General features: G+C 36.7%; 1 protein-coding gene across 1 annotated transcript in view; it reads right to left on the bottom strand.

The window, feature by feature from the left end:
• LOC142350516 (uncharacterized) overlaps positions 1–19,864 on the bottom strand; it is an 88,512-nt gene that overhangs the window by 66,767 nt on the left and 1,881 nt on the right. Inside the window, exons 2-4 of the mRNA XM_075402366.1 lie at positions 19,724–19,864; positions 17,768–17,829; positions 7,109–7,372 (exon numbers count right to left, since the gene is read on the bottom strand). The exon at positions 19,724–19,864 is cut by the window's right edge and continues 73 nt beyond it. Coding sequence (XP_075258481.1) covers positions 7,109–7,372; positions 17,768–17,829; positions 19,724–19,864 — 467 coding nt within the window. The remainder of the gene's footprint in view (positions 1–7,108; positions 7,373–17,767; positions 17,830–19,723) is intronic.

Here is a 19,864-nt window from a genome sequence, read left to right as displayed (position 1 = left end):
TTAATTCTGCGTAATTTGGATCTTGTTCAAAATGGGTGTAAGGTTCTGTTTTATTTGTATTTAGGGTGACATCAGTTTGTTGTATAATAGGGTAAATTTCGGGGGGGAAGTAAACATTTTGCAGATGTTTATTCCGTCCTTGGTGAACGTGATCCAGTGGTTGTGCTTTTGTGTAAAAATCATTGTATGAGACTGGAAGGTAAAGATCATTATCTAGCTGTACTTTAAAGTAGTCATTTTTAATCTGTAAGCATATAGGGGAATGTATCTGTTCCGTGGTAACGTTTTCTGAGACTGTATTAATATATTCTTTTGAGCCAGCGTAATTACACAGTATCGGTTGTGTATTTAAATTGTGTGTCATGAAAACTTTAATAGATTACGGTATTTCTACTGTTCGAAGACGGTGTTCCTCTTGTGTTGTAGTCGTCAGTGAACGACTAAGGAGGTCAGGCAGTGAAAGATTTTTACCTTCTGTCCAAACTATGTGTAAGTTTGGAAACTTCATTAATAATAGTAGGAATTTATACACTCGGTGGTTTGGTTTATTTTTCTGTGTAAAGAGAAAGAGAATTGGTTTATGATCTGTGTATAAGATAATCGGGTGTTTAGAGCCTTGTATTAAAAACTCATATTCAGATAATGCAGAGATTCTGGCGGAACATTCTCTGAGAATTGTGGAAAGTCTAAGTTCAGTGGTAGAAAATAGAATTCGCTGATACTAATTTCATTTTTTTCAAATTGTTTTTTTTGTAAAAGTGCTGCGCCTATACCATAATTTGAGGCGTCGCAAAGGATATAAAATGGTTTATCAGAGTTAGGTAATGCAAGACGGAGTGTTCCGTCCGTACGTTTTTTTTTAATTCGTTCAAATGTTTGTTGGAGTTCTGGGGTCCATGTAAAGTCAGTAGTATCTCGAAATTGGAGATAAAAAGGTCTTAGAATAACTTGCAAATTATAAATGTATTTGGAGATAAAGGTCAGAAATCCAACATAGTTTTGAATTTCTTTTTTTTTTTGATGGTTGTAGTTTTGGAAAACCGTCAATTTTAGACTTAAGTGGGTAAATGTGATTATTTTGTATTTGGTAGCCGAGAAATTTTACTGAATCAAGAAAAAATAAAAATTTATCGATTGCAGTTTTCAGGTTTTCGTTTTGTAGAATTGTATGATATTCTGTAAGTGTTTATAACATTGTGTCTGTTGTGGTATCTTGTATAAGAACATCATCGAGATATGTTATTATTTTGTTTTTTTCTGATAAGTGGTTTAAAGATACTACTCATAAAAGAGGAGAAGGCTGCTGGGCCGATGGAAATACCATAGAATGGCTGTTTAAAACATTATTGTTGACCAGCAATTACAAAATTTGTTAACCTCTGTGAAGGTTTATCTAGTGGCATTTGATTGTATGCACTGTTCATATCGGCAATAGAGAAAATGGGTCCTTTAATACGAGTGAGTATTATCTGTATGGGTTCTATAGGCCAGCTACCTTTCGTCTCGTCAATCATTGTGTTTAATTGACGAGCGACCAGGACAATTTTGAGTGATTCCCATTTCCTTAGGAGAATTACAGGGTTTATAAAGGTGTTTCCCGTAGTGAGGGAGTCGGTATTTACTGGTGACATAATATCAAAATGTGTAAGAATATCTAAGAGGTGTTGTACTTTTTCCTGTAATTGAAGCGGGATTCTTGTTGCCCGTTGTTTTTTGAAAACTGCTGTTGCTTTTAGCGGCAGGTTTAGTTCAACTTTAACTTTACCTTTGTCAAATTTGGATGTTGCGTAAAATTGTTTGTACTGTATTAAGAGTTCTGCTAGATTTTCAAACTGCTGTTGTGTCAATTTTGTGTGTTCAAAAATAAACTTGGTGAGAAATTCTTGATTCGATTGTGTAAATTTGATATTGTCAAATGGTACTTTAAACTTCTTTTGTTGATTTTTATATTCTTGTTCTTGTTGTTTGGTGAGATTTAAGCAACATAATTTCTTAAGTGTTTCTGATGTTCCGTGTGCAAGGTAATTGGAATGATAAGCGTCCATGAACTCTGTGATTTCATTTACGCGGTTTTTAGTGGTTTGGTAATCATTCAGTGAAATATCTTTTTGCGCGTAGCCAATTAATACTTTCATCAGAGTTAATGGGTGTGAAAGGGGGTTTTGGATTGAAACTTGAATAAACGATTGGTATGGATATTCAAGGTTGTTTATATCCATTATGGAGAAGAACAAATTTTTACGGAGTGGTAAAAATGAAAATTCTGATGCATAAAGAAGAGTGCCATTGGCATATTTGTTTTTACATTCGTAAACGGTTAAAGAATATGTTTATATTCGGTGATCTGCCGGTTGGAGGTATATTGATTGTTCTCCAATAACCGGGAATAGTCGTGAATATTATGGTGGTTGTTTTTTTTTTGAGGAATCGTTAATTTTGTGTGACTTCGCTTCATCATTATCTTGTATCTCTAAGGTGTGAGATGAACATTTCATTGAATCTACGTATTTTTCCAGGAATGGTGTTCCCAGAATAATGAATTTAGTGTTTGTTACACGAAAAATAATTGTGAAAGATGTGTTTCTGAGTAATCTACTCTCTGTAACATTCGGATACAGGATGTTAATTTTACCGTTCCGTTTGATTGCAGTTTGCCGTCTGATTGAGTTATTCGCTGCTGAGAGAACGAATGTGGATGCTTTAAAGTGTAATTGGTGGTATTCCTTGATTTCGTTCCAGGTGTCATTGTTTAAAATAATTAATGTAGCATCAGAATTTAGTAAGAAATCTATCCCAAGATGTGGTGGTGAGATTGTTCTTCTAGGATCTGGTGATTGTGGTGTGTACATGGTGAGTGATAATACCCAAATATTACTTTTGCCAGGAGTAGAAAGAATGTATTCTTCTGTGAGGGTGTTACCTTCTTGCTGGCAATTAAAGTATTCTTCTTGTGTATCTTGATTTAATTCTAAAAATAGATCATTGAAATGTTGTTCTAGTAAAGTTTCTTCGGAGACATTTTGGCTGTCATTCTTTTCTGTGGGGGACGTGGTGTCGTCTGTTTGTTCTTGATCTAACAGTGCGTTAATGTAGTTCCAAACATTTCTAAGGCAATTTCGTGGGTATGGCCGTCGTGGGCGGTCCATTCCTATTATTATAAGGTGATTGTGGTCTAGAAATGGTCGTATTTGTATAAAAATTTGGTTTAGGATATGGTGAACCATTCCTACTGGGTGGTTCAATATTACTATTACCTTAGTATGAATTTGAGTTGTTCTGTGGAAGTTTATGTGGACTTCTGTGACTAGAATTATTTCTGTCTCTACTATTAAAACGAGAGCGGTATGGGAAAGGTAGTGGCTTACCTGTCATATTACTTGAAGTGACCTGTCGGTTCGGGAGATTTTGATTCCCTTTCATTGCTTGGTTAAAGGTTTGTTTTTGGAAATTAGGTTTGACAACGGGTTTAGTGTATCGTTTAACGGGGCATGTAGAATTACTATGTCCTGAGCGAGATCATTTTTTTTTACAAAATTTGAGGAAAAGGGGTTTCCCTTTGAAATTAGGAGCGTTCGAGTACTTGTGTTGTACTACGTTAATACCGTGTGCAATATCTTGTTCCATTATCTGTATATCTTCTACTGTAATATTATCGATATCGCGTGAAATATTGTTTATTGTTGGTGTAATTGTGGAATTTGTGTTCAATTTATGACGATCAATGTGTGTGCGGGTAATATCCTCTTGATGTTTTTTCTCTACTAGTTGTGCAAATGGAAGCTGTGGTTACAATGCATTTGATTTGTGATTCGCGATCTTTTTTAGTGCTATTCTGGCTAGTTGAGGATCGAGTGCTTTGACAAGTGCGTCATTCATTTGTGCATTTCTCATATCTGGAGCATTATTAACGTACTCTTTTCTAGCCATTTGTTCAATTCTGAGTGCAAGTGTTTTAATTTGTTCGCCTGAAGTACGTGTTATGCTTTCTAGGAGTAATTTCGCTTGTGTTTGCGATTGTTGATTATCGAATGTTTCTTTGAATTTCGCGGCAAAATGCTTGCCAGTTCTTTTTTTATATCTAGTGGTAAGTGTGAATACCATTGTTGTCTGGCCCTATTGAGGCAGTCTGAATCATGGCGATCCGTTTAGGATCCAGGCTTCGTGAAAAGGTGAATCAGTCTGCTCTGGTCCTGCTGTCATCACAATATTTGCTGTGATATCATTTAAGAAACCTTTTGTTGTGTATGTGGGGTCGGTACCATCGAACGGTCTTAAAGACTGTTGCATAGGCACTGAGCCACCTAAGTAGGGATACATCATAGGTGCATTCCTACGAACAACAAGTGATGGCGTTTGTGTAGAAGCCGCTTGTAAATAATATGGAGTCGTTGCATTTGTAGTCTGTTGTGTATTTTGTGAATTAGGTTGTCTGACTATTTTTACAACTTTTTGTGGCGTAATTTGAATATTCTGGTTGAGCCCCTGTGTGGGTTAATTGGATTTTTTTAAAATTACGGGATGTGTATTAAAGTATACTGAGTTTTGTCTTTGTAGTCGTGGTAAAGGTGTGTGAATATTAGGTAAAGGTGGAATAGTTGTGTTTTTAGTTGATCTGAATTTTGTGTTAATTCGGTCGAATTTATTGGTTGTCTATTTTGGTGATTTTGATACAAGTGGGTATCTGTAGTATTTTCTACATTTTGGTAGTTAGTATTATTGTTATTATTTTCTTCGAGATCAATTACCGTGTTTACTGCATATGTTGAGAAAACTGTCCCATCATCAAGCAAGGTAGAATTAAAATCAGTGTCTGTCGTTACGTTCATTCTATTATCTGGTGGTGGATTATGTATTATTGTGTCCATATTTTCTGTTGTTGACGCTTCCAGAGATGTATTTGTGTTCTCAGGAATATTTGTAAAAGTGAACGGATGTGTTTCCGCATTATAATTAGTGATTTGTACGTGTTTACGATTTAATAATAATTTGTGTGTTGTTTCTGAAGATATTTCTGGTATATTTATAAAATTTTCTGGAAACCAGTCTTCATCGTATATATAGTGGAGGGTTTCTGGTAATTTTGAAATTATGTGTGGATAAGCCTCTGCGATGTGTTGCGTAGCTGTAAAAAATGCCTTACTAAACTTTTCCAAAATCTGTGGATATACCAAGTTAAAAGTGTAGGTGTGTCTAAAATGTCTTCTTCCGGTAAATCTGCGTCTGTAGTGGTTTTGATATAGAGTTCAAGAAGTTTATTAAAGCCTTCGACTTCTTGTCGTGCAAGTTTATCTACACTTTCTTTACGTGATTGTACAGCATTTGTGAAATTCAAATAAAGCTTTCTTAAAGAGTACATCTCTATCAAGAGGTTGTATTTCTGTGTATACCCCATTAAGGAATTCAAATAGTGTATCCGATAGTGTATGAAATAGTGTATCGTATATTAGGGAGGTATACTTATTTGTATGTGGATCGCAAATAAATAAAATTGCGCTTTTTTTTAATTGTTTATTATAATTTTCTATTAAGTATGAGAGGAAAGCAGTTCTGAAAATGTGTGAAGCTTTCTCTGGTAGAAAAAGGAAGGATTGTTGTTCTAGTGAAAAATAGTGTGTTTTTAGCTGTTTAGCTATATTTAATAGTATATTTAATTCGTCTTGATTTTGATACTCTTTAATATCAAAAGGTGATATATCAGACATTAAACTGCGGTTCTGTTGTGTAAGAACTGCAAGTTGTAACTCGTCAGAGTGTGCTTGGTAATTAGGTGATGACTGTTCAGGGTGGTTGTCCATAGTTAGAAGTGTTATGGTTTGTAGATTGTGATGCTACTTTTTGCGGGATTGGGTTTCCCTTTTTCTATATTTTAAATAAAGAAGAATTAAGTAATTGAGTTTAATTCTAGGTTTCTTTTGGAGTAGAAAGAAGGGTGTTTTATGTTAGTTCTTTTTACGGTTAGAGTTTGTTAACTCACTGGTCGCACCAGTTAAGGCAGACCCTATGTGGGCTCCTTTTACAGCCTTAAGGTGTATAGAGCTAGAGCTACTTATTTCTGCGCGCGAAGTAGGCTTACCTATATCTCTAAGACTAACCGACTCTGTAAGACACGATAGGTGTATAACGTTTATTACGGTGATTATTACAAGTAGCACCGGAGTCAAAGGTATACACCTTGTGTATCTAACTAACTTATAGACTGACTATAACAAGTTCAGTTCTCTCTATATAAAAGAGAACAGTGTCTTCTCAGTCTCTGATTGGCTGAAGGTGTAGGTGAAGGTGTGTGTTCAGTATTTCGACTGCTACAAAAGACTTCATCTGGGGAACAACACGGTTTTGAGTGTACTTTTTCTTGAAGAAATTGGATTACTGTTTCTCGATCGTACCATCTTGTTGTATATGTACTCAGAGCAGAACACCGCCAGATCTTTTCTAATTTTGCAACTGTTTCAATATAATCCCGATCAGGACTTGGCGAGTGACTTGATGGAAATCTAGAGGAGCTTTCAAGAACGTGAAATTAAATGAACTTTTAAAAAATATTTTGTTGACTTTACCCTCATCTCACAGCTTAGTTGTAATCGTAACATTTTGGCCCCCTTTTCAGCAATGCTTTTTCTTTAATAGAGCAACAACCGAAATCATGTTTAAGTTATAATTTAGGAAGATCTGAATTTACTTCAACATTTCGAAATTTGGACCTATAAGCGATTCCATAACAGAACCAAAGCAGTAACAAGCTTCAAATGAAACTTTAATGGTTATACAAAGTTCCCATAACTGATATTTTAGTAGGAATCGGAACTTATCCAGAAGATTTTTGAATTGAAATTTTGAATTGTGAGAATTGAGAAGCATAATTTTCCTAGTTCTGTTAAGTCAAGTTAAAACTCAAATTAAGATTTTTCGAAAACCGTTTTGCCTAAAACTTCGTCAATTTATTTGCTTAATTTGCTTAATTTATTTTGTTTTGCACCACCGTATATCATATAACGAATTACTATAAAATGACACGTGTTCTAAAATAGGACAATTTTGTTAAACATAACACTCAAATGTAAGGTTTGGCTCCTAACCCAAGATGAACTGAAATTTAAAAAAAGATTACCTAAATGCTTTCAGCTGTCTCCAAGTCAGTGCAAAGTCGAGGCACTGCAACTTGAGTTGAACTGTAGATCCGACACCAGATTCAAAGTCAACATGAGTAGTGAGAGAGTGAGTGGTGAGAGTGTTGTCTATAGTGACAGTGTCTGTGTAGAGAGACTGAACAAATGTCAACTCAGAACTATTTCTGCCAAATTCACTTTCGGCTAACATGTGCATTCTGTATTCCTCCCCGGCTATGAGGTCAGTGATTGTGTGGTCGTTTGGGCTAAAAATTAACTATCGTAAAAGAAGTTTACGAGTGGAGCTAAACAAAGTAGAAGCGCGAGGATTGATCAGACATGCGGACAGTTTTCAAAGGGTTCAGGATAAACTCCAGACAACATGATCCAACTTTTTCCTCGGCAATGATCAGACATTGGCTCCTTACCGAACCATAATCCAGGCAGATTTTAAATAGGAGGCTAGTGTAGACAGACGGTCTTTGATGTGGGCCCGTAGATGCAATTTTAAATGAACTTTACCCTACCTCCCCCATTGTGCGTTTTTTAAATGTCTGATCATTAGCGGACCTCGATAGTTGTTTAAGTTTTGTATTTTGTAGCGGACGCCGAATATTTTGTAGCTGCTGTCTCAGAGTTATTGCATTGTGTATCTATTGGATCTAAGTAACCAGGTAATTTGATATTGGTTTCAAACGAATTAAAACACGACAAGGAACAACCAGTGATTCCTTATTTTCTTTTAATTTAGCACCTTAATAACTATCTATGTTCGCCTGTGCTTCTTGAAAATTCAATACATACAATATTAGAAGCACCAGATGCAAAAAGTTTAACTTTGAAGTGATAATGATGAAGTTCAATATTTCGTTTCGTCACCTAACTTAGCAATAGATCCCCCCAGTTTTTTCAGTATCAGCAATTGCCAATGAACCAATCCTTGAAAAAGATGACCCCGCTTCCGAGGAATTGTTCCAAACCCACGAAAAGTTGTTCAGTGGAAGTACAGTTACCGTGGAAGATACGCTAACCTTAATTGAACAATTCTCCTCACGCTTCAATCTCTCAGACGAAGGTTCGATCGCTTTGCATTCTCTTGTAAAAAGCATATTGCCTCGTGACAACATTTTACCTTCAGGTTACACTACTATCCGCAAGAATAAGCAAAATTTTAACAATCAACTACGTGTTTTAGAGAAAAGCGCCGACAATTCGATATGTATTTTGAAATTTCGCAGTCAGCTAATTCGTATATTAGAGAAACATTTCAATAGTATTTTGAATTATTCAGAATTCCGACAACAGAACAAAGAATTGGACTTCAATCCATTGTTCTTGAGACCACTGAAAATAGAAAACAATTCGCTTCAGATAAGTTTACTTCTTTTTGCTGATGGAGTCAAAATAAAGAAATCTACGATTGAAAACGAACTGTGGCCCGTTCGGCTACAAATAGCCAACTTGCCCCCCAAACTGAGAGTGTCGAGACCCAATGTGGCATTAGCGGCATAATTTGTAGGCTTAGGTCATCCTGAGTGGAAGGAAATTGTTCCTCATATTCGCGTCAAAATTTTGTCACCAGTTGAAATGTCAGGAATTGAGAACTTAAATCTGAACGTCTCTTTCAAATTCAAATTGTTGATTGCAGACCTCGGCGCAAAATCTCATATCATTAACATGTTCAAATTTAATGGGCACTACAGGTGTCATTTTTGCACTGTGCCAGGTAGAACCATCGGCCGGACGCATTCCTACTATCCAGCTGAACAGCAAGGGAGAACACGTGAAATGAACTGCAACAATGTTTTTGTAGACTACGCTGAGAGTTTGCCTTCTACTGAAGTATCTAATGTTGTAGGAGTCAAAGGCAGAAGTGCACTTTGTAGTATTATTGATGATCTCCCTATCACTGCCCCAGTGGACTACATGCCTTGCGTGCTTTTAGGTAATTTTACTGAAACGCTTAAATTATGTGTTAACGAGTTGTCGAGCAATTTGATAGCAGATATTTGTCATACAGTTTTGCAGCTCTCTTTCCCGAAAGAAATGATATCAATCTCAAGAAAAATACGTCCTCTAAGTGAGCTAGCTCAATTTAAAGCAAATGAGCTCTACAATTGGTTGCTTTATGTTTGTCCCGTTGTTTTTTTTGGACGATTTTCTGACCGTTTATATTCTCATGTATGCAATTTAAGTTTTGGTATCAGACTACTGATTGAATCAAGTTCGAAAGATAATGTCAATATAGCTGAACAATTGCTGGGCTCTTTTTGTCGGGAGGTTTCTGAAATCCATAACGACGAACGCGCAGAGACCATCAATGTGCAATCTGTCAGTCATTTGGCTGAGCAAGTTGAGAGATTCGGCCCCCTGTTCTGCTTTTCGGCTATGAGTTGCGAAGCCGCAAATCGAACTCTTGGCGAAGTATTTTCCGGATCGAATTCAGAGTGCGAGGTAATTTGTAGGAGAATTTTACAGCGACACAAACTGAATGATAGTAGGACAAAAGATGAACAGATTCGAGCAGTGGTAGGCAGAATGTTGAATTCAAAATTGCAAAACAATGGCCACTTTAGTCAAGACATGATCGAGACAGAGTCTCTCAGGTTCGGAAGGCAATTATATCCAGAAGCCTTATTTTACAATCGGGCAACTTTGAAATGGAGTTTATTACGATTCGCGAAGTTATGGTAAATACAAAAATGGAAACTGCTTTGTTAGTTTTGTTGAAAACGAATCGGAAATTTTTTGGAGAAATTCAATATTTCATGACAATGCCAGGTCCACCATTCTATGAAGAAATGATGGCCAATGTTCAATATTTTTCGGTAACTGAATGCATAGGGAAAATAACAGGCTTCATCTATCGGCTGAAAGAAACAGACTGCGAAAATTTGTTGCCACTTCAGGAGCTGAAAAAGGTCTTTTTTTGCAAGGGGCACTGTTGAAGATGAAGAAAATCTCTACGCTGTTAAACTTTGCTCTGTTTTTGAGCATTCCTGATTCTTCTGTCAAACTAATGATTTTTTGCCAAACTAAGTGATGAACTGATATGCATTACACTGCGATAATACTCTGCTTATTCATGTCGATTCTCCACATATAGCATGTCAATTTCATTTGAACATAAATTGTTGAGTGTTTTCAATTACGTAATATATATATATATATATATATATATATATATATATATATATATATACATATATATATATATATATATATATATATATATATATATGTATATATATATATATATATATATATATATACATATATATATATATAATGATATCAACTAATTACCTTTTTTATATTTTACCAAATTATAGGTTTTCTAGTTTCAAACCAAACTTATATAAGTGAAGCTTGCAATAAATTACCTCACCGTTTGAGTGTAATTTTCAACAGAAGTTTAATTCAACAAGTGTAATCTTATGTATCAAAAGGATAAGTTTTAGAAAATTGATAGCCTAAAATTTGTTTTTTTTTTTAAATTTTTCTACTCACATCGTGAGTTTGAGGCGTTTTTAAAATATCCCGCAAGAGGTACAATCAAACAGCGAGGTACGTCCTTTCTGGCAGACATCACCCAAATGGAGGGGTTGTTTTGTTAGAATATAGATAACCCAGAGTTTATATTTTACTTTTCTACTCACATCGTGAGTTTTTGAGGCGTTTTTAGAATATCCCGCTATATGTACACTTAAACAGCGAGGTACTTCCTTTCTGGCAGATATCACCCAAATGGAGGGGTTCTCTTGTTAGAAAATAGATAGCCCAGAGTTTATATTTTTTTACTTTTCTACTCACATCGTGAGTTTTTGAGGCGTTTTTAAAATATCCCGCAAGAGGTACACTCAAACAGCGAGGTACGTCCTTTCTGGCAGAAATCACCCAAATGGAGGGGTTGTCTTGTTAGAAAATAGATAGCCCTGAGTTTTTTTTTCTACTCACATCGTGAGTTTTTGTCACCCGAATGGAGGGGTTGTCTTCTCAGAAAAAAGATAGCCCAGAGTTTTTCTTCAAGTTTTCTACTCACATTGTGAGTTTTTGAGGCTTTTTTAGAATATCCCGCAAGAGGTACAGTACACTCAAATAGCGAGGTACGTCCTTTCTGGCAGACATCACCCAAATCGAGGGGTTGTCTTGTTAGAAAATAAATAGCCCAGAGTTTATTTTTTTTACTTTTCTACTCACATCGTGAGTTTTTGAGGCGTTTTCAGAAAATCCCAGAAGAGGTACACTCAAACAGCGAGGTACGTTCTTTTGTGACAGACATCACCCAAATGGAGGGGTTGTCTTCTTAGAAAATAGATAGCCCAGAGTTTTTTTTATTTTTCTACTCACATCGTGAGTTTTTGAGGCGTATTTAGAATATCCCGCAAGGGGTACAGTACACTCAAATAGCGAGGTACGTCCTTTCTGGCAGACATCACCCGAATGGAGGGGTTGTCTTCTCAGAAAAAGGATAGCCCAGAGTTTTTTTTTCAAGTTTTCTACTCACATTGTGAGTTTTTGAGGCATTTTTAGAATATCCCGCAAGAGGTACACTCAAACAGCGAGGTACGTCCTTTCTCTCAGACATCACACAAATGGAGGAGTTGTCTTCTTAGAAAATAGATAGCCCAGAGTTTTTTTTTTATTTTTCTACTCACATCGTGAGTTTTTGAGGCGTTTTTAGAATATCCCGCAAGGGGTACAGTACACTCAAATAGCGAGGTACGTCCTTTCTGGCAGACATCAACCGAATGGAGGGGTTGTCTTCTCAGAAAGAAGATAGCCCAGAGTTTTTTTTCAAGTTTTCTACTCACATTGTGAGTTTTTGAGGCATTTTTAGAATATCCCGCAAGAGGTACACTCAAACAGCGAGGTACGTCCTTTCTGCCAGACATAACCCAAATGGAGGGGTTGTCTTGTTAGAAAGTAGATAGCCAAGAGTTTTTTTTTACTATTTTACTCACATCGTGAGTTTTTGAGGAGTATTAAGAATATCCCACAAGAGGTACAGTACACTCATATAGCGAGGTACGTCCTCTCTGGCAGACATCACCCAAATGGAGGGGTTGTCTTGTTAGAAAAAAGATAGCCACGAGTTTATTTTTTTTACTTTTCTACTCACATCGTGAGTTTTTGAGGCGTTTTCAGAAAATCCCAGAAGAGGTACACTCAAACAGCGAGGTACGTTCTTTTGTGACAGACATCACCCAAATGGAGGGGTTGTCTTCTTAGAAAATAGATAGCCCAGAGTTTTTTTTTATTTTTCTACTCACATCGTGAGTTTTTGAGGCGTATTTAGAATATCCCGCAAGGGGTACAGTACACTCAAATAGCGAGGTACGTCCTTTCTGGCAGACATCACCCGAATGGAGGGGTTGTCTTCTCAGAAAAAGGATAGCCCAGAGTTTTTTTTTCAAGTTTTCCACTCACATTGTGAGTTTTTGAGGCATTTTTAGAATATCCCGCAAGAGGTACACTCAAACAGCGAGGTACGTCCTTTCTCTCAGACATCACACAAATGGAGGAGTTGTCTTCTTAGAAAATAGATAGCCCAGAGTTTTTTTTTATTTTTCTACTCACATCGTGAGTTTTTGAGGCGTTTTTAGAATATCCCGCAAGGGGTACAGTACACTCAAATAGCGAGGTACGTCCTTTCTGGCAGACATCAACCGAATGGAGGGGTTGTCTTCTCAGAAAGAAGATAGCCCAGAGTTTTTTTTTACTATTTTACTCACATCGTGAGTTTTTGAGGAGTATTAAGAATATCCCACAAGAGGTACAGTACACTCATATAGCGAGGTACGTCCTCTCTGGCAGACATCACCCAAATGGAGGGGTTGTCTTGTTAGAAAAAAGATAGCCACGAGTTTATTTTTTTTACTTTTCTACTCACATCGTGAGTTTTTGAGGCGTTTTTAGAATATCCCGCTATATGTACACTTAAACAGCGAGGTACTTCCTTTCTGGCAGATATCACCCAAATGGAGGGGTTCTCTTGTTAGAAAATAGATAGCCCAGAGTTTATATTTTTTTACTTTTCTACTCACATCGTGAGTTTTTGAGGCGTTTTTAAAATATCCCGCAAGAGGTACACTCAAACAGCGAGGTACGTCCTTTCTGGCAGAAATCACCCAAATGGAGGGGTTGTCTTGTTAGAAAATAGATAACCCTGAGTTTTTTTTTCTACTCACATTGTGAGTTTTTGTCACCCGATTGGAGGGGTTGTCTTCTCAGAAAAAAGATAGCCCAGAGTTTTTCTTCAAGTTTTCTACTCACATTGTGAGTTTTTGAGGCTTTTTTAGAATATCCCGCAAGAGGTACAGTACACTCAAATAGCGAGGTACGTCCTTTCTGGCAGTCATCACCCAAATCGAGGGGTTGTCTTGTTAGAAAATAAATAGCCCAGAGTTTATTTTTTTACTTTTCTACTCACATCGTGAGTTTTTGAGGCGTTTTCAGAAAATCTCACAAGAGGTACACTCAAGCAGCGAGGTACGTTCTTTTGTGACAGACATCACCCAAATGGAGGGGTTGTCTTCTTAGAAAATAGATAGCCCAGAGTTTTTATTTTATTTTTCTACTCACATCGTGAGTTTTTGAGGCGTTTTTAGAATATCACGCAAGGGGCACAGTACACTCAAATAGCGAGGTACGTCCTTTCTGGCAGACATCACCCGAATGGAGGGGTTGTCTTCTCAGAAAAAAGATAGCCCAGAGTTTTTTTTTCAAGTTTTCTACTCACATTGTGAGTTTTTGAGGCATTTTTAGAATATCCCGCAAGAAGTACACTCAAACAGCGAGGTACGTCCTTTCTCTCAGACATCACACAAATGGAGGAGTTGTCTTCTTAGAAAATAGATAGCCCAGAGTTTTTTTTTTATTTTTCTACTCACATCGTGAGTTTTTGAGGCGTTTTTAGAATATCAAGCAAGGGGTACAGTACACTCAAATAGCGAGGTACGTCCTTTCTGGCAGACATCACCCGAATGGAGGGGTTGTCTTCTCAGAAAGAAGATGGCCCAGAGTTTTTTTTTCAAGTTTTCTACTCACATTGTGAGTTTTTGAGGCATTTTTAGAATATCCCGCAAGAGGTACACTCAAACAGCGAGGTACGTCCTTTCTCTCAGACATCACACAAACGGAGGAGTTGTCTTCTTAGAAAATAGATAGCCCAGAGTTTTTTTTTATTTTTCTACTCACATCGTGAGTTTTTGAGGCGTTTTTAGAATATCCCGCAAGGGGTACAGTACACTCAAATAGCGAGGTACGTCCTTTCTGGCAGACATCACCCGAATGGAGGGGTTGTCTTCTCAGAAAAAAGATATCCCAGAGTTTTTTTTTCAAGTTCTCTGCTCACATTGTGAGTTTTTGAGGCGTTTTTAGAATATGCCACAAGAGGTACAGTTCACTCAAATAGCGAGGTACGTCCTCTCTGGCAGACATCACCCAAATTGAGGGGTTGTCTTGTGAGAAAATAGATAGCCAAGAGTTTGTTTTTTCACTTTTCTACTCACATTGTGAGTTTTTGAGGCGTTTTTAGAATATCCCACAAGAGGTACAGTTCACTCAAATAGCGAGGTACGTCTTCTCTGGCAGAAATCACCCAAATGGAGGGGTTGTCTTGTTAGAAAATAGATTGCCCATAGTTTAGTTTTTTACTTTTCTACTCAAATCGTGAGTTTTCAAGGCGTTTTTAGAAAATCCCGCAAGAGGTACACTCAAACAGCGAGGTACGTCCTTTCTGGCAGACATCACTTGAATGGAGGGGTTGTCTTCTCAGAAAAAAGATAGCCAAGAGTTTGTTTTTTCACTTTTCTACTCACATTGTGAGTTTTTGAGGCGTTTTTAGAATATCCCACAAGAGGTACAGTTCACTCAAATAGCGAGGTACGTCTTCTCTGGCAGAAATCACCCAAATGGAGGGGTTGTCTTGTTAGAAAATAGATTGCCCATAGTTTAGTTTTTTACTTTTCTACTCAAATCGTGAGTTTTTAAGGCGTTTTTAGAAAATCCAGCAAGAGGTACACTCAAACAGCGATGTACGTCATTTCTGGCAGACATCACCCGAATGGAGGGGTTGTCTTCTCAGGAAAAAGATAGCCCAGAGTTTGTTCTTTTACCTTTCTACTCACATTGTGAGTTTTTGAGGCGTTTTTAGAATATCCCACAAGAGGTACAGTTCACTCAAATAGCGAGGTACGACCTCTCTGGCAGACATCATCCAAATGGAGGGGTTTTCGTGTTAGAAAAGAAATAGCCCAGAGTTTTTTTTTACTTTTCTACTCACATCGTGAGTATTTGAGGCGTTTTTAGAAAATCCCGCAAGAGGTACACTCAAACAGCGAGGTACGTCCTTTCCGACAGACATCACCCAATTGGAGGGGTTGTCTTCTCAGAAAATAGATAGCCCAGAGTTTATTTTTTTAATCTTCTACTCACATTGTGAGTTTTTGAGGCATTTTTAGAACATCCCGCCAGAGGTACAGTACACTCAAATAGCGAGGTACGTCCTTTCTGGCAGACATCACCCAAATGGAGGGGTTGTCTTGTTAGAAAATAGATAGCCCAGAGTTTATTCTTTACTTCTCTACTCACATCGTGAGTTTTTGAGGCGTCTTTAGAATATCCCGCAAGAGGTACAATCGAACAGCGAAATACTTCCTTTATGATAATTTTTTTTTCATGCACATAGAATTTCAGTTTTTTTGTTCTAGTTCCTTCCTATATTTCTGCTCGGAGGCTCCCATGTTAAGAGAATGGAAGAAGTGCATGAGTTCCACCAATTTTTTAATGTTGTCGGTGAGCGAGGAAAAGGACTCAATATTTGGAGATCCTATCTGAAGATAATTAGAGAGGCGCAAACACTAATTGTCGCGTTGGGAGGAATTGATATTTGCTAAAATCCTCGAAAAGAAGGATCCGATTTGTTGATGAGCTCGGCGATGGCACTGGTTGACCGTATACGCAATTATTGCAACTATATGGGGACGAAGTTAATTGTTTGCCAAATTTTGACACGAACATCTTCTGTGGATTCCCGAAAAATCAATAGTCAACTCAACAAGAATTTGAAACAGAAATATGGGCCTCTTTTTCGTTCATTCACGACGAATTTGGTGCGCCTCAAAGTTTACGTCCACTTCAGCGACGATACTTATTTAGCACTGTCCTCTGAAATAGAAATTTTTGCGATCTCGGCTCCAGCGCCCAGAATGGACAAGGTCAATCCTAACTTGTTACCAAATCAATTTTAAATCTGTGATTAATAGCCGCTTTCATCTTCTCAGTCGACTATTTTAGCGCTCCTATTTTTCTTTTTTTTTCATTGAACTATTATATTTTTCGCTTTAATTTATTTCAAGGCTTGTTAAACATTTTGCGTGTAATATTGTAAGTTTTAGCATCCTAATGCTCCACTTTGTAATGACATTAAAATGATCGCAAGTTAAAAGTATTTTTGTACAAAAATCTATTTTATTGATATTGTGATAGGATACAACGGCGGCGATTTTCCGGCAATCTGCCGGGTATGATTGAATTTTTATCTTTTGTTTTTACATTTTTAATAGCTCATTTGACTTGTCATCATTATTGCATATGTTGCATTTGAAATTTGGCTTTAAGTTTACTTCTATTCGCCACTGCTGTAATTAATGTTGTAATTTGCAATTGATGCTATGTTTGATGCATTTGATGCCATTTTGCAAACTTTCAAAGTTCTATGTTCGCCCATTGTAATTTGCAAATCTTGTATTTGCCCTTGTGATTAATCTTTCCGATGTATAATTACTTCTTTTACATCGTGTTTTCAATTAGCAAAGGTTGTCAGCCTAAAATACAATGTTTTTAACCTTTCGCAGTGTGCGCGGGCGTGTGTGTGCCTGCCGCTTTGTGAGTGCAGTGTGTGCTTGAGTATGTGTATGTGTGTGTGTGTGAATGTGTGTGCATGTGTATGTGTGTGTGAAGGTGTGTGCATGTGTGTGTGAATGTGTTTGTGTGTGTGTGTGTGGTGGGATATGCCTGGGGTGTGATGCAGAATGGTGTGAATTTGCCTAGGGTGTGATGCAAAATGGTGTGGATATGCCTGTGGTGTGATGCAGAATGGTGTGAATTTGCCTGTGGTGTGATGCAGAGTGGTTTGAATTTGCCTGTGGTGTGATGCAGAATGGTGTGAATTTGCCTGTGGTGTGATGCAGAATGATGTGAATATGCCTGTGGTGTGATGCAGAATAGTGTGAATATGCCTGTGGTGTGACCGATAATCAGCGCTGAAACAGAATAAAAACAGTGTATTTTAGGCTGACAATCAGAGCTGAAACAGGTTCAGAACAGAATGGTTTTAGGCTGACAAGAGGTATACAATAATGTTAATTAAACTGATAATTGTATTAAAATAGTAATGGACATATCAAAATCAGGTAAAAAACAGAGTACCATTTTTACTCTGAAATATAGACTGATCAATCTATATTTTGACATGAACAGAATCTCTACAAGGGTAAAAATGTCTATATACAGTCTATGGATTTACACTGGTTCAGTACTGGAATGCTCTGGATGGTCAGCCCGGGTAAGCCTTGCTTTCTTCATCAAATTCTTAAATAACACTTTTATTTTTTATTGGGTTAACAAAATACTAGACGTGTTATAAATGAACGCACCTTTGATTATCTTTGTGACATGGACAGCTTCCGTCTACGGGCTCGTGCCAGATATAGATGGTCTATAATATACAATCATTGTGTTCCATAATATAGCAATATAGTACACATGAAAATTAAAAAAATTATAGATGATTCACCACTGCGGACCATTGTTACAGTAACCGCTTCTTATCAACTCTCTTTTGCCTAAACCTCCAGATAGGTCAGATTTTTCCTTTATAATTCAAAATAGAAGAGAGCAATTTTATCTTTAATGATGATTACTAGTCAAAAGTGATCCATATCCGTTTTTCAACGGTCGCTCTCTCTATCTCTCTCTCTCTCTCTCTCTCTCTCTCTCTCTCTCTCTCTCTCTCTCTCTCTCTCTCTCTCTCTCTACGTCCTAAAAATATAAAACAGAATGTTTATACTAAGTAGAGAGAATTCACCCGCTCTATGTTGTGTCATATTCTATAAGTCAACAGGAGGTAATTTTAAATTATATTTCGATTAAATATATTACTAAGAATTTCGTGGTATAGCCTCAAAAAATCAGTTTTTATAAAATGTCTGATTTTGAAGCAACAACTGTTATCTTTTAGGGTTTCTATCAGGTGCCTGGAAACCGCTGTACTTTTTACTTATAAAGGCTCTTGAAAAAATGTTTTTGACCTGTTTGAACACGAGGCCTATGTTTCCTAACCTTTTTCAGTTATAAAAAGTGTAAAAGAACTGTCAAAATGAAAAACCAAAAAATTTCATGATTGATTTCACTTGTCAATTTTTTGAGATGAGACCTTCATCAAAATATATGATTGACATTAAAAAGATTTCCTTGCCCGATTTTTGCAGATTAGTTTTGCCAACATTTTAGTTTCTCTGCAGAAACTTGGATTCTTTTCCTTTTTTGTATGGATGGTTTTCCTGAGCAAATTTTTTCCTGTTGGTTTTCAACTGTTGCTAAATTACAGTAACTATCAATTCCGCTGGTCAGTTCGAAGTTAAGTTGGAATAACGTAAAACGTTGTAAAGTGAAGTCGTAATCCATCGACCATCTTGTATGTAAACTTTTGTCAAAAACTTTTCTAAAATGTTCAAATTACGGTTTTCATGCCAACATGTTTGAGACGGATCAGCACATTACAAGTATTTTTTTTCACCAAATAAATTTCTCACGTTCAGAGACATTTTTCGTCCTTTTTTGTTCATACAAAAGACCGTTATTTGAATGTGTACCAATCTGGCTGCTCAGGAATGGAATATTTACTGGTTTCGAATATCAAATACTTGCCTAGCTTTGGTTTTAAACAAATTAAAAACAAAACTTTAAAAACAAACTGTAATTTCTTTCAAAGGTACACGATGTTTGATACAAAGTAATTTTAAAACAATTTGAAGAAATGGCCAAGTATTCAGTATGGAGCCTTTATGTTCTATAAAACCGTTGTTTTAGATAAAAACTTTTTCTAAGTTTTTCAATATTTGGGTCAACTTTTTCTAATAAGTTTTCCAATATTTGTGTCAATGAATAATATTTTTTATTCCGCCAAAATTGGGAAAATTTTAATTATTCTGTTTGTAAACGGAACATTTAACGGGAATGCTTTCAAGTTTTTGGTCTGTTTCAACTGTTTTTATCCTCTTAGTTTTTTTCAAAATAGATAATTGACACAGCGATCATTGGGTCTTGAAAAAAAGAAAATGAGCGAAAAGTTTGTTTAGCCTGTAAATGTTGTTGTTCTTATCATGGTAAACTTTTTGTATGTTTTTTATCATTTTTATCAAATTTTTGTATTTTAATTAAAACAGGCCGATTCCAGGTTTTTGGTCAATCTATTGTGAACTTTTTAAAAAGTTGAAATGAAATACAGCAATTTTTTCTGTATACATTGAGCGCAGTTGACTGTCCCGACACATTAAATGCTTAGCGTTGATTGTCGTTTAACATTGACTCACATAATGGTTAACAATTACCTCAAAATAAACAGGATTGATCCATCCAAAATGCACTGTGTGTTCTGTTACAGTAACAGCTGTCACCATAGTAGGCTCAATGGGATATGTGCTGTCATAAAAAGTGTAGCTGCGCACTACAGCTGTGACGTCATCCCCCAA

The sequence above is a fragment of the Convolutriloba macropyga genome, chromosome 12, assembly GCF_964194025.1.
Source record: "Convolutriloba macropyga chromosome 12, txConMacr16.3, whole genome shotgun sequence".
In the NCBI taxonomy this organism is placed as follows: domain Eukaryota; kingdom Metazoa; phylum Xenacoelomorpha; order Acoela; family Convolutidae; genus Convolutriloba; species Convolutriloba macropyga.
The sequence above is the reverse complement of the archived record's forward strand: the minus strand, read 5'-3'. Positions and strand labels throughout refer to the sequence as shown.